Raw genomic sequence first — 11,885 nt, 5'->3', positions numbered from 1 at the left:
GTCTAATGTCAAAACTTCCCCAGTAATGAGCTGCACCATTTTCACAACTGATGACACATCTCTCTACCAAGCATCTAACCCCCTTCTGCTGACCCAGCAACACCGAGAATGTAACATGTGAAATGAAGCCCTCCTCTTTTCCCTCCCCTCACCATCTGCTACCCACCTGCACCACCTGCACGAAAGGCACTGCCATTCCCCCTGCCTGCTATGTGAAATTGTGTGCCCCAAATTCTTACGTTGAAGTCCTGATCCCAGGGCCTCAGCATGGGACCCTATTTGGAGATAGAGTCATTGCAGATAAAGAATAATTGGATGAAGATGAGGTCATTAGTGGGCCCTAATCCAATACGTCTGTTGTCCTTCCTCATGAATAGGGGAAATTTTGACACAGAGACGTGTGCACAGGGAGAACACCACGTGACTCTAAAGGCAGAGATCAGGTGATGCATCTACCAGCCAAAGAACACAAAAGATTGCCAGCAAACCACCAGAAGCTGGATGGCAGACACGGCATGGATTATCTCCACGGTCACCAGAAGGAACTGACCTTACAGACCTTGATCTCAGCCTTCGAGCCTCCAGACCCGTGAGATAAGGCATTTCTGTTGTTCAGGCCCCCCATTTGCGGTACTTTATTTTGCAGCCCCAGCAAACTGACACATCTCCCAAGGAAGTGCACCCTCCATCTCGCCCCCACAGCCAATGACTGGGACATGCATCCACACGCAACCCACATCCAACGACTAGCAATTTCCAGTGACACACAGATGACTAGCAATCTGTGGTACTTTGCTTTGTTCTGCAGCCCTAGCAAAATCACACACTGCCCAGTGGAGATGTACCCTCCGCCTCTTATGCATATCGGGTGACTAGGTCCCATCCAGCTAACCCCTCAGACTTCTACGTCCAGTCTCTGTTTCCATTGCCTCTGTAGTCATATTGGGTTTGGGGTAAGCTGTTAGCCTGATGTTAGGAGAAGATAGAAAGGGGCTTCATCGTCTAAGTGGAGCAAGGATAGGTCGAAGCTCGTGCAAAAGACAGAACGTCTAAGATTCAGAGGGTTTCCAGAGGTGGGGGTGGGGGGCTGGCGGGCAGAGGCCGAGGGAGTCCCCAGCTGTGGGAAAGATAAACACCAGCTCATTGCCTGGTGGCAGAACGCTGAGACCGCAGAGGCTGCATCAAATGTCAGGGAGGTGGGGCTGGCTGGAGGCCTGGGGTCCCCTGGGCTCTGTCCCCAAGGAAGAGGACAAAGTGGGGTTGGGCTTTTTCCTGAGATGCGTTTTGGGGGTGAGTGCAGATCTTGGGAACAACTTTGCTGCTGGGTTTCCCTGGGACATGGCTGCAGCCCGCACACTCCCCGGGCAGCTGCTGCGTGAGGCTGAAGAGGGTGTTTCTTTTCCAAATGCAAACTGAACGGACAGGTTTGCTGATGGGTGTCTAGGTGCCAGTCCAAGGGGTGTGAGCTGAGCGGGCACTCGGCATTCCCAGCATCAGCTCCAGCTCTGCCGGTGGGTGGGAGACCTCACTGTGGATACTAAACTTCAGGATCCAGCACCGAAGGACCTGGACTACACCACCGCCGCCTTGGGCCCTCAGAAGGACCCTGAGCAGCTGTGTTTGCCTTCCTCATTATCCCCCGGCCCTTCCCCTCATCTCTGTGCCCCTCAGTCTCTCAGCCCCCACTCATTTCTTCCCCCCTCCTCCTCCCGCAGCCCCTGCCCGCCTCCCTCTCTTCTCATCTATTAACACCCCCCCACTGTCACCTTCTTCCTTCATTCTCCCCTTCCCTCTTCGCATACCCCTTCCTGCTCCCCATTTTCCCTGCTTCCCCTGACTATTCCTCCCTCTCTCCCACCCCTTCTCCTCTCCTCTCCCCAGTTCCCTCACTGGCCTTTCTCCCCACCCCACACTCCGCTGTACTCCTTCCCCCACCTTTTCACTGGGCCCCGCATTTGCCTCCACTCTGCTCCTTTCCACTTAGCGTCCCCCTGCCGATGCCTCCTCCCTCCCTCTCCCTCCCCTGCATCTTTCCACCCTCCCTCCTCACTTTCCTCCCCACCCTCCTTCTTCAGCCCCACCACCTCCCACTCCTCCCCGCTCCTGCCCCACCCAGTGTTTGCATTTCTCCCGGATCCAGATGAAGGGGTTGCCCTACCCCAGCCTGTGCCCGGCCCACTTCTGGGAGCTGGGGTCTTGCTTCATGGCTGACGGCTCCAACACGCAGGCCCTGGGGAAAGGGCCCCCACTCAGCATCCAGCTCCTGCGAGCCCAGTACAAAGGCTTGAGGCAGCAGCAGAGGACCCAGGCCCACCTCGTGGTGCTCCCCATAGGTAACGCTGGTCGGCTGCTGGGAGCAGCCATGGAGGGGAGGAGGGCCTGGCTATGGGTGGACCGGGGGATAATGAGTGGCTGGGGGTCCCAGGGCTCGGCCAGGGGAGAAGATTCCCCTGGTGGGGAGGAGCAGGAAGGCAGGTACCCTGGAGTGGGAGCCAGAGCAGGGAGGCTGGCTCAGGGTAGCCCTGCTGGACTCAGTCCTCTGTCTACTGAGCCAGGGCCCTCAGTCAGGCATCTGGCCAGCAGCCTGCTGTTCCCTGGCCTCTGCTTTTCTGTTCTGATCTTGCTGGACTGGTCTGCCAGGTGAGCCAGGCTGGGCCCCCCTGCTAAGCCAGGTGGGGAGATGGGACCTCTGCTTCCCGGCTGGGTCTCACCCAGGCCCCTCCTGCAAACCCGAGAACCTGGCTCAGGAGAGAGAAGACACGGCATCCCTAACAGCCTGGGTCTTGGCCTGAGGCAGTGCAGGGCTCTGGCAGCTTGCTCCTCACAGCCTCAGACGGCAGCCAGGGAGGTGCAATGAGACACAGAAGCACCCCTCCCCCTTTAAGGGAAGAAGCCTGTTCCTTTTGGGAACTCAGATTTCATGGCAGGAGGAAGTTAGGAACACAGGAATCAGGAATCAAGTGATTGCCAAACCCCAGCCCTTCAACCTCTAACAGAGGAACAGGTCGAGGGAGGTGGGAAGGTGCCCTGAAAGGTCAAGGCTGTGCTGGGAATTTCTGTGGCTATCTGTATAGTTCAGCACTCATTGAGAAACCCGCCCCACAGTAGGTCAGGCTGGAAAGAAATCAGGGGCCAGAGGGACCTCACCATCCTGGACAGGAAGCGTGCTGCCTTTTGGAGACAAAAGTGCCACTTCTGAGCTGAAAGCGACCATCTCCCATTACTTGGGCTGTTGCCAAGCAACGGGATCCATTTGAACCAACTGTCACAGCCAAATAACCCTGCCCCCCACCTCTGCAGGCAGGCTTAAGCTGAAAGTTTCCTAAAGCCCTATCTCATCCTCAATGTTGTTCATTCATTCATTCATTCATTCATTCAGCAAACATTCATTACATGAAACCATTAGCTAATGAAAGCACCATGCTCAACACGCCTGCAATTCAGACTTACGAATCCATGTACCAAAAACAACGCACACTTAACATGCCCTATGGAATTCACCATCCCCTTCCCCTACTCCTCCCAGCTGGCCCTTCCTCGTGCATTCTGTAACTCAGAGCTACCTACTCCAGGAAGAAATCAGGGTACATTGACAAAAGTAAGATGAAAGTGTTGCTAGGGAGACAAAAAAGCAATCTCGCCAGTCTTTGAGCAGCAGGGTAGACGGTGGTGCCTGCCATTCATGGAGACAGGGAAGACAGAAGACGAAGACTCAAGGAGGGAGGGGGAAACCTGTTTGTGAATATGCCGCATCGGAGACAGTTGTCTGTGGGACTTCCCGCCAGCCTGGATCTCAGGGAAAGAACTGGGGCTGGAGGTAGAGATTTGCAGCTGAAGCTGTGAGTTTGGGTAAAACTGCGGCAGGTCAATATGGAAACTGATAAGAGGCTAGGATGAACACTAGAGTTCTGGAGTATTCAACTACTTAAGAGACAAGCCAAGGAAAAGAAGCATGGAGAGACAGAGAGAAGAACGCAAAATGGTAGGAGCGGAATATTATAGCCTTAGAAAGGCAGGAAACTCGTTCACAGGTGGGCCTTGGAGAACCACAGTTGAACTTTGAGAACATTATGCTAAGTGAAATAAGCCAGTCGCAAGAAGACAAATACGGTGCCATTCTGCTTCTGTGAGGTCCCTGGAGTCGGCAGACTCACAGAGGCAGAGAGCTGAGGGGTGGTTGCCAGGGGCAGGGAGGAGGGGGGAGCAGAGAGCCGTGGTTGCACGGGTACAGAGGTCAGCTTGGGAGGATGAACAAGGGCTGGGGATCAGCTGCCTGGCGGCGTGAGTGTGCTTGATGCCACTGAGCCTTGAGGCATACCCTTAAAGTCGCTAAGATGCTAAGTCTTATGCATGTTTTACTACAATTAAATATTTTTTCATGGGTAGGAAACAACAGGTGGTATTCATGTCATGAAGCCAAGTGCACAGAGGAAGTTTAGGAGACAGTGATGCCTTGTGCACAGCATACAGACACCCAGGAGGATACAGGGACCGTTGAGATTGGCTTCGACTGAAACTAGATTCCAGTGTCTCAAGACATTGAGTTGTGTTTGGAAGGGCAGGTGGTCTGGGAGTTAATTCGTGGAATGAAGGGCCTTGAATTAGCATTCTTCATCCGGTCTTAGCGTTATGGGATGGATCTAAATTCTAGACTTTCGGTTCCAAGGAGCAGCATCGCTGCACTGACGCAACATAAGGGCACCGTGGAAGCATGAGCTGGGGCCCAGGAAGGCCCTGCGCCCCAGTGGCTGGTGTCCAAAAGGCATGCGCTTTTGTCACATGCAGATAGTGTGGGACTCGTCTCGTGGAGAAGGGACTAGGGATGGGAGCTCATGTCTGGGCCGGGTGGTTTATGTGCACATGTCGTCCGGCATTCCCAACAGCACTGGCAGGCGGCTCCTCATTGCAGCTCCCCAGTCCCCGTTCCTCCATCCAGCTGAGAGAGAAACCAAGGAGGAGCGCAAAACGCCTCTTCCCTGACCCCTATCTTCCAGCAAATGGAACCGAGGATGGGGAATCAAGGAAGCAGCACCTCCCCCCTCCTCTGTTCACAGATTAAGCACAGAGCATGTTGAATATCTGTAAAGGTCTTCGTGTTTGTTACACCAAGAAGACAGTTGTGCAGGAAAGAAGCAGGAACAAATCTTCTGTCTTCCCACTGGAGCTCGTGCTTGCGGGACTGTGATGCGGCAAAGACGGCTGCGTAGGTCCTCTGTGTGTGCTGGGTTCCCAGGACTGGAGCTCAGGGGCTTCCTCTGACTCAGTTCCTCCAATGCTCTCTCTCTACTCCTGCCATATCCTTTGTCACCTACAGGGCCTCCTGCAGGTGACAAATGCCAGAATGCTCAAGGGAGCTTTGTAAACATTTCAGAGGGCTCTCCAGGCCGGCCACAGGCCCACTTGCTATAAGAACGTGCCTTATAGACCTTCACTCCCACAGTCCTCGCTGCCCCCCCAGAGCTGGCAGGAAACTATCCTGTTCGACAAGGTGGTAAGGATACGGCCCTGAAGAGAGACTTGGTTCCGCATCCCCATCCCTGAGGTCCGTTCAGGGCAGCAGTGGGTGCTGCAAATGTGTTCCTACAACAGAGTCTGTGGGAAGGAAGGATAAGGACGAGTCCTCCCCCGCCCTGGGTGGTAAACCTGTTCTCAGGATCATACAACACACAGACCCAAAAGTTGAGTCCTTTCCACTGGGGAGTGCATGTGAATCCTGACAGGTGGTCACCTGTGTGCCTTCTCTCCTTGACACTCTTTCAGCCCGAGATGCTACGTCCTGTGCTCTTCCCAGGGGCCACTCCCTCAGTGCAGGCAAAAGCTGAGATCTCTTATTAAATTCTGTGGTGCTTGAGTTTTTCTCTATGGCATTGGTCACCAGCTGCCACTTTATTCCATTCATTTGCTTACTGCTTTTCTACCTGACTAGAACACATCGTGAAGGTAGGGGTGTTGTCTCCATGTTCACTGCTGAATTTCCAGGACCTAGAATAAATAATACCTGGCACATAATAAGTGCTCAGTAAATATTTGTTATATGAATGAATGCTTGTGTACGTGAGAGAGAGAAAGACAGAGACAGCTCGCATGGGTGTGAGTATGTGAATGAGCGAGGTTGGGAGGGCGTGCACTTGTGTGAGCATGTGTGAGTGGAATCACATGTGTTTCCCTATATATGCGTGCACACACACACAATGTACTGGGGACCTGGCCTCTGTGCCATTTGGGGCATAGCCCTCATTAATGAGAGCTGCCCACGTACCTTCCGGCAGTGACCCTGCTTGTGCCTTTGCTTTCTCAGGAGGGAACACACCAGCTCCTGCTGAATCCATGGTCAGCGCTGTTTGGATCAACAAGGAGAGGAGGCACTCACTGTTCCTGGACCAGGCGGATCCTGAGGTGGCAGGGATGCGGGAGGAGGATGAGGGAGGCTACCCACAGGTCCTCGGGGCTCTGTGGCGCACACACCTGCAGATGCACTGCTCGGTCCAAGCCTTCCACCAGGAGACCAGTCATCACATAAAACACAAGGGCAAGTTCACAGGGTCTGGGCAAAGGCTGCCACAGCAAAGGGACCCAGGCTTACTTGAAAACAAGCAGATGACTCAGCAAGAGACCACAACGCCAGAGGCAGCACCCCTGCACGAGGGTCAGGTGGGCAGAACACAAACGCAGGCAGTGGGATCTGGCTTAAGCAATGGCATCCAGTGCCCTTCCTCCATAAGGAACCCACACAGGTCTGGAACACCAGCTCACTATCCATTTCCCCAGAGGAAAACTCCCAGGATCTCCCAAGCTGCCCGCAACCTGGGCTTATATGGCCCAGCCTGACGCTTTCCACGCAGCCAGATGTCCCGACTTTGACGCCATCTGCGGCCTCATCCAAGAACCTAGGAGACAGAGCCACAGTGAGGACCTCCAGCTGTGCACAGAACTGGACTAACTCCAGGGTAGGGACTGTGGGAAATGGACTGCACGGTGGGCACAGAGTCTTGTCCTTCGGCAGAAGAGAGGCTGCCCAGACAGGACTGCTCACAGCAGAGGAGGAAGGAGTGCTGTCTGACCAATGCAGCCCCATTCTGCTTAAACAAGACGTTGCCGCGGAGCCCCGGATGCCTGGTAGGGCACCTGCTCAGTCCCCAGCACCGGGGAATTCTGACCAACGAAACAGGGGCCCTAGCCCCTGGGATGCCTTGGCAGTGCCCTGGAGTGTGGACGAACGTGAATGATCTCGTGTCCACTGCCTTCTGGTGATTTCTCACGTGTCCTGGAGAAGACTGAGCTCTGAGAATTGCCTTTTTCTGGTTGCTCTGCCTGGAGGCCAGCTCAGTTAGAAGTCACTACGTTTACTGGTAGTGACCACACCGTTTCAGCCTGAGCTTCCCAGGGTATGGTCCCCCGGGGGGAAAGGGGGCAGAGCAATGCCACCTACCACTGTGGGTGTTTAAGGGGCCTTTAGGAAGCATTGGTCACCTCTCACCTCCCATTGAGATGGCACCCCCCCACCCATGTCACAGAGTTATTTCCCTCTGTCCTTCCTCCTTCCCTTCCTTCCCCTCCTCCCTTCTTTCTACTTTTCTATTTGTCTGTCGTCTCTCCCTCTTTTCCTCCCTCCCTCTCCCCCCTCTCTAAATTAAGTTCTTATTAACACTGCCCATCATTCAAGACCTATAGTCACAGGGGTCTAAGAAACGAGGAGCCAAAGAAACGTTCCTTCTTAGAACATATGTGTTTCCCTCACACGGTGCCCTTTGCTGCCGCATTTGGGTCGCTCGGCCCCTTCCTGGGACAGTTTAAACGTAGGAGAAAGTGAAGCAGGTGTTACTTGGGTGAGATGGGGAGTAAAGTGTGTCTTTCCTGGTTAATATTTAACTTCAGTAATGATACTTAAACACATCCGAGGTGCCTCTTCCTCATATCGATCCCCTCTCTGTAGTTTCTCCCACATCCTTTTCCCCCACGGCAGAGCCTTGCCTATCCACATCCTGAGTGGTTCGCTAGGATTGTCATTACCTGCCAAAAATACATGTGTGCTTGCTCCTTGGGCCACCCAGAAACTCACTCCAACTTGGGTATTCATTGTGATTCCTTTTGTGAATAATGGAAAAGTTGTTACATTTTTTATAGCCTAATGAAAAACAAGACCATTTTCTGAAGAAAACGAAAACAAAACTGTGTCATTTGATTTTATTTTAAAAAAGATTCCCACTCCCTGGCCAGGTGGCTCAGTTGGTTGGAACGTCATCTCATACACCAAAAGGTTGATGGTTCCGATCCCTGGTCAGGGTGTGTACGGGAGGCAACAAATCGGTTTCTCTTACACTGATGTCTCTCTCTCTCTCTCAAATCAATAAACATATACTCAGATGAGGACTTAAAGAAATTAAGAAAAAAGAGATTCCTACAACTAACCCCCCTTTCTGTAGTGTATCAATCAGGCTGTGTCTTGCTGCAGTAACAAACAACCCCCACATCTCACAACCCCCACATCTTTTTTTGTCTCACTCATCAAAAGCCTGCTATGGATTTGGGCAAACTCCCAGGGAAGCTTTCCTGAATTTACTACCAGCAATTCAGGCTGCTTCAATGTTGTGGCACCACCACACCATCACTGGTTTCCTGAATCACTGTAGCAGGAGAAGAAACTATATGCATCAATGGTCATGTACTGGCTCTTGTCGGTTTTACTCACATTTCATTGTCCAAAGCAAGTCCCGTGTTCTTATCTCCACTCGAAGGGTATGAGAAAGTTCGATCATCCCGTGCACCTAGCAGGAGAGAAGACATGGAAGCACAGGTGAGCAGCACTAATGGCTAACACAGGTAGACAGGAGCCAGGTCACGGTACAATACTAGATTTCACTCCAAATACAAAAAGTAGCCAGTAAGGGATTTACATGTGAGACTAAAATGACTTGATTTGCAGTTTAACCAGGTTACTCTGGTTCTATGGAGAATGAGTTGAGGGTCATGCTGGGAGGCGATGTCGGGGGGAAAGGGCCATGGCAAGGCGAGTGGGAAAGATGCTGTTAGCTCAAGTGGGAGTGCAAGCAGGGAGGTGGAGAAAAATGAATGCATCTGATACATACTTTGGAGATAGAATCAACAGGGTTTCCTGAAGGAACATGAAGTTCAGTTTGAAGGCCACCGTGTTGGAGATACTCAGGAGACACACAGATGAAGATATCAAATAGACAGGTATAAATGGGACGGGAGTTCTGGGCTGGACATGAATTTAATTAAGCGTCACGAGTATGTAGAGATCCTCAAAAGACTGAGCAGAAATGAGCTCACCTATGCAGAGTGCAGAGAGAAGACAGGGTCCAGAGTGAGTCCTGGAGACTCCCAATTTACTTGGCTGAAGGTCTCTGAGAATTTTCCCAATTCTTACCTAGAGGAAGTGGGGTAGATGGAGGAGGGGGCAGCATGGGACACTGAAGGGGAGTGACCAGGGGAAAGACAAGCCAGGGAATGTGAAGTCACAGACCCCAAGGGCAAGATGTTGCACAGTTACTCCCCTCATTGCAAAACACCCACAGATCCCCATTTTCTGGAGTCCACATTCTCCAGTCTGGAGTCGCTTTTCCTAGAGTGTGGTCTGAAGAGGCCAGAGGCCAAGAGGAAATGCCAGAGGGGCGGGGAAACATTTCTGCCGAGGGCAGGCCAGGCCATTGTTAGCAAGCTCAGGTCCCAGCTGCTGAGAGTTCCTTTGCCCGAGAGGCCTGCCTCTCCCCAGGACCGGGTCATCCGCAGCCTGGGGTGAGCTGCGGATAGAAAGTTCCCTGTGGCGGAGGTTGAAGGGAGATAAGGCCAAGAAAGTCTGGTTTGCGGTCCTTCCCCTCCTTTCCCTCGAGGCCGCTTCTGCCAGGCATTAGACCGGAACCATTTCTCTGTGTTACAATCACACGCACTTTTACTAACACTTGGGTTGTCAAACTGTTGGGGCCAAGGGCTCAGATTACATCTGGGCTGTCACTCTACCCAAGACCACAATTTTCCTTCCATGCTGGTTAGGACTGGAGCTAATTTTCTCTTTCCACACTCTCCACAGTGCTAGCAGAAGATTATCCTAGAGTAGAGAACAACCAGCTCACATCAGAAATCCTGCATCAGGCAGGTTACATCCGTTGGAGTGGGCCAAGTCAGAGCGCACCAACCTTCACCACCCTGCATCCTGTCTGCCCACAGCGAGGATGCCCCCGCGTGGCTGCCCAGAGATTTGCTTCAGTCTCCCTAAGCTTGGAGCACGGTGCATCTGGGCTTGTCTCAGCACTGCTCTTGGTAGGCAAGACCTTGGCTGAATCACTCAACTGGCAGAGTCACAGATTTCCCAGTTGTAGAATGAGGCGATAATAGCCCCTGTGGGTTGAAGATAGGGATGGGAGCACGTTGTCATTAGCTGTGGATTCTGCCCCATCCCTGGCTAGAGGGCAGGCTCTCCTCACACCAGCTCAGCCTGATGCCCTAACTTGTCAGTCACTCCCCATCATTAAAGTGCTTTCATATCTGTCCTCAACACTTGCAAGTATTCGAATTTGGAAGTCTATCTCATATTCAAGTCAGAGACCACCAACTTGCCTCCCCCATTACCACCCAGGACGGCCTGGTTTATACCTTTAAGACTAGAGGGAGGGGCGTGGTCTTCTTGCTCAGACACCCCTCCCCCTCCTGTGCCCACAGCTTTTTGGCATTGGGTAAAAGGACACGGGGAGGGCACAGAGGGCTCTTTATGTGACTGGCCGTGGTGTACTTTGATCTTACTTCCCTGGGCTGTTTACTCTGACCTAACTCGTGGTCTGCAGGCTCGGTGCGGTCACGTGGTGGCCCCCACAGGCTCCTGTGGAAGAAGGAGGCCCCTAGTGCTGGGGGTGCCCAGTGAGAATGGTTGTGCCTGCCTCTGCTGCAAACCCACCCCCACCATTGCCTCGGAGATCTGCCTCTCTTTGATAACTGCCCCAGTTTCATCTGGCCCCCAAATTCAAGTCGGTTTATGCTCAGATAAACTATTAAATGTCTTAGCATGCCTCAGTTTACCCTTTAATACTACTATGTTAAACCGCCTTCTGAATCCTTCCTTCCCTTCACCGATTTCTGTATCATCACAGCTGGGAAACCCCCTTCAAATGCAGGATGGGGGAAAAGTAGTGTTTAAACTATTACAGCTGCTTATATGAAAAATAATACAATAATTAATAAATAAGAACACAAGCATAAACTCCATGTTTCACGTACTCATCCCTGTAAACCTATTCTTCACCCCAGCCTGTATTTCTGAAACAAAACCACAGCTGGTGACATCGGTGCTTCTACCTGGAGGCCAGAGGGAACTGTGACTTTTTCTAAACACTCGTGGACAACACAGAGGCTGCGGAATAAACCTGACAAGCTGGGGGGCATAAAGCAGGCCTGACAAGCTCCGTGACTGAGAGTAACCACATGGGATGGTCTGGTCATGAATTCCTAACTGGGGAGGTCATGCGGGGAGTCTGGTCCCAGGCCTGGAGCTCCCATAGCAAAGGCCGGTCTTTACCTTAAAAGTGAGCCCTGCCCAAGATTCCTATGCCTCTAGGACAGCATACCTTTGAAAGGTCGGAGTCATTTTTTCCCAGGGCCCTCAAAGGCACAACCCCCAGCGCCAGAGCACGAGACTGCAGAAGCCCGCATTGTTATCTCGTCGCTCACATACCACCTCTGTCTGAGAGTCAGTGGTAATTATTAACCATCCTCTACCCACCAATGTAAAAGAAGTAAGTGTCTCTGTTTTACTTTTTATGCAGCCCTAGAGATGAACCTGCTTTGCTTTCTTCCGCCTCCTTACTGGACTGCCAAAGGACTTCATGTGTCTTCCTTATGTTTCCTCCTTTGATTCTGATGTACAAAACCAGCTG

At 52.4% G+C, this 11,885-nt stretch overlaps 1 protein-coding gene and 1 long non-coding RNA gene across 3 annotated transcripts; one reads left to right on the top strand and one right to left on the bottom strand.

Moving 5' to 3' along the window:
* Positions 1-2,140: 2,140 nt before the first annotated feature.
* Positions 2,141-8,153, top strand: CUNH9orf152 (chromosome unknown C9orf152 homolog). The gene is made up of 2 exons (XM_045840841.1): positions 2,141-2,333; positions 6,299-8,153. The coding sequence occupies exons 1-2, from the start codon at positions 2,141-2,143 to the stop codon at positions 6,826-6,828; spliced, it is 723 nt and encodes a 240-aa protein (XP_045696797.1). The 3' UTR covers positions 6,829-8,153.
* LOC123820127 lies at positions 6,762-11,655 on the bottom strand. 2 transcript variants are annotated; one of them, XR_006785893.1, is made up of 4 exons: positions 11,577-11,655; positions 8,690-8,765; positions 8,011-8,085; positions 6,779-6,887 (listed from the first exon to the last, which is right to left on the bottom strand). It is a non-coding gene; the product is annotated as an uncharacterized LOC123820127 (long non-coding RNA). The 2 variants fall into 2 exon arrangements; XR_006785894.1 differs by lacking the exon at positions 8,011-8,085 and having other exon boundaries at positions 6,762-6,887.
* Between the last annotated feature and the right edge of the window lie 230 nt (positions 11,656-11,885).

This window comes from Phyllostomus hastatus, unplaced genomic scaffold (genome assembly GCF_019186645.2).
Source record: "Phyllostomus hastatus isolate PE091 unplaced genomic scaffold, TTU_PhHast_1.1 phas_contig_34, whole genome shotgun sequence".
Lineage (NCBI taxonomy): Eukaryota > Metazoa > Chordata > Mammalia > Chiroptera > Phyllostomidae > Phyllostomus > Phyllostomus hastatus.
The sequence above is the reverse complement of the archived record's forward strand: the minus strand, read 5'-3'. Positions and strand labels throughout refer to the sequence as shown.

What these genes read in the sequence shown, in the direction of transcription:
- CUNH9orf152 (XM_045840841.1), top strand. Translation starts at nt 2,141, where the DNA reads ATGAAGGGGTTGCCCTACCCCAGCCTGTGCCCGGCCCACTTCTGGGAG. An exon ending in CCTCGTGGTGCTCCCCATAG is followed by an intron (nt 2,334 to 6,298) that starts GTAACGCTGGTC and finishes TTGCTTTCTCAG; the next exon opens with GAGGGAACACACCAGCTCCT.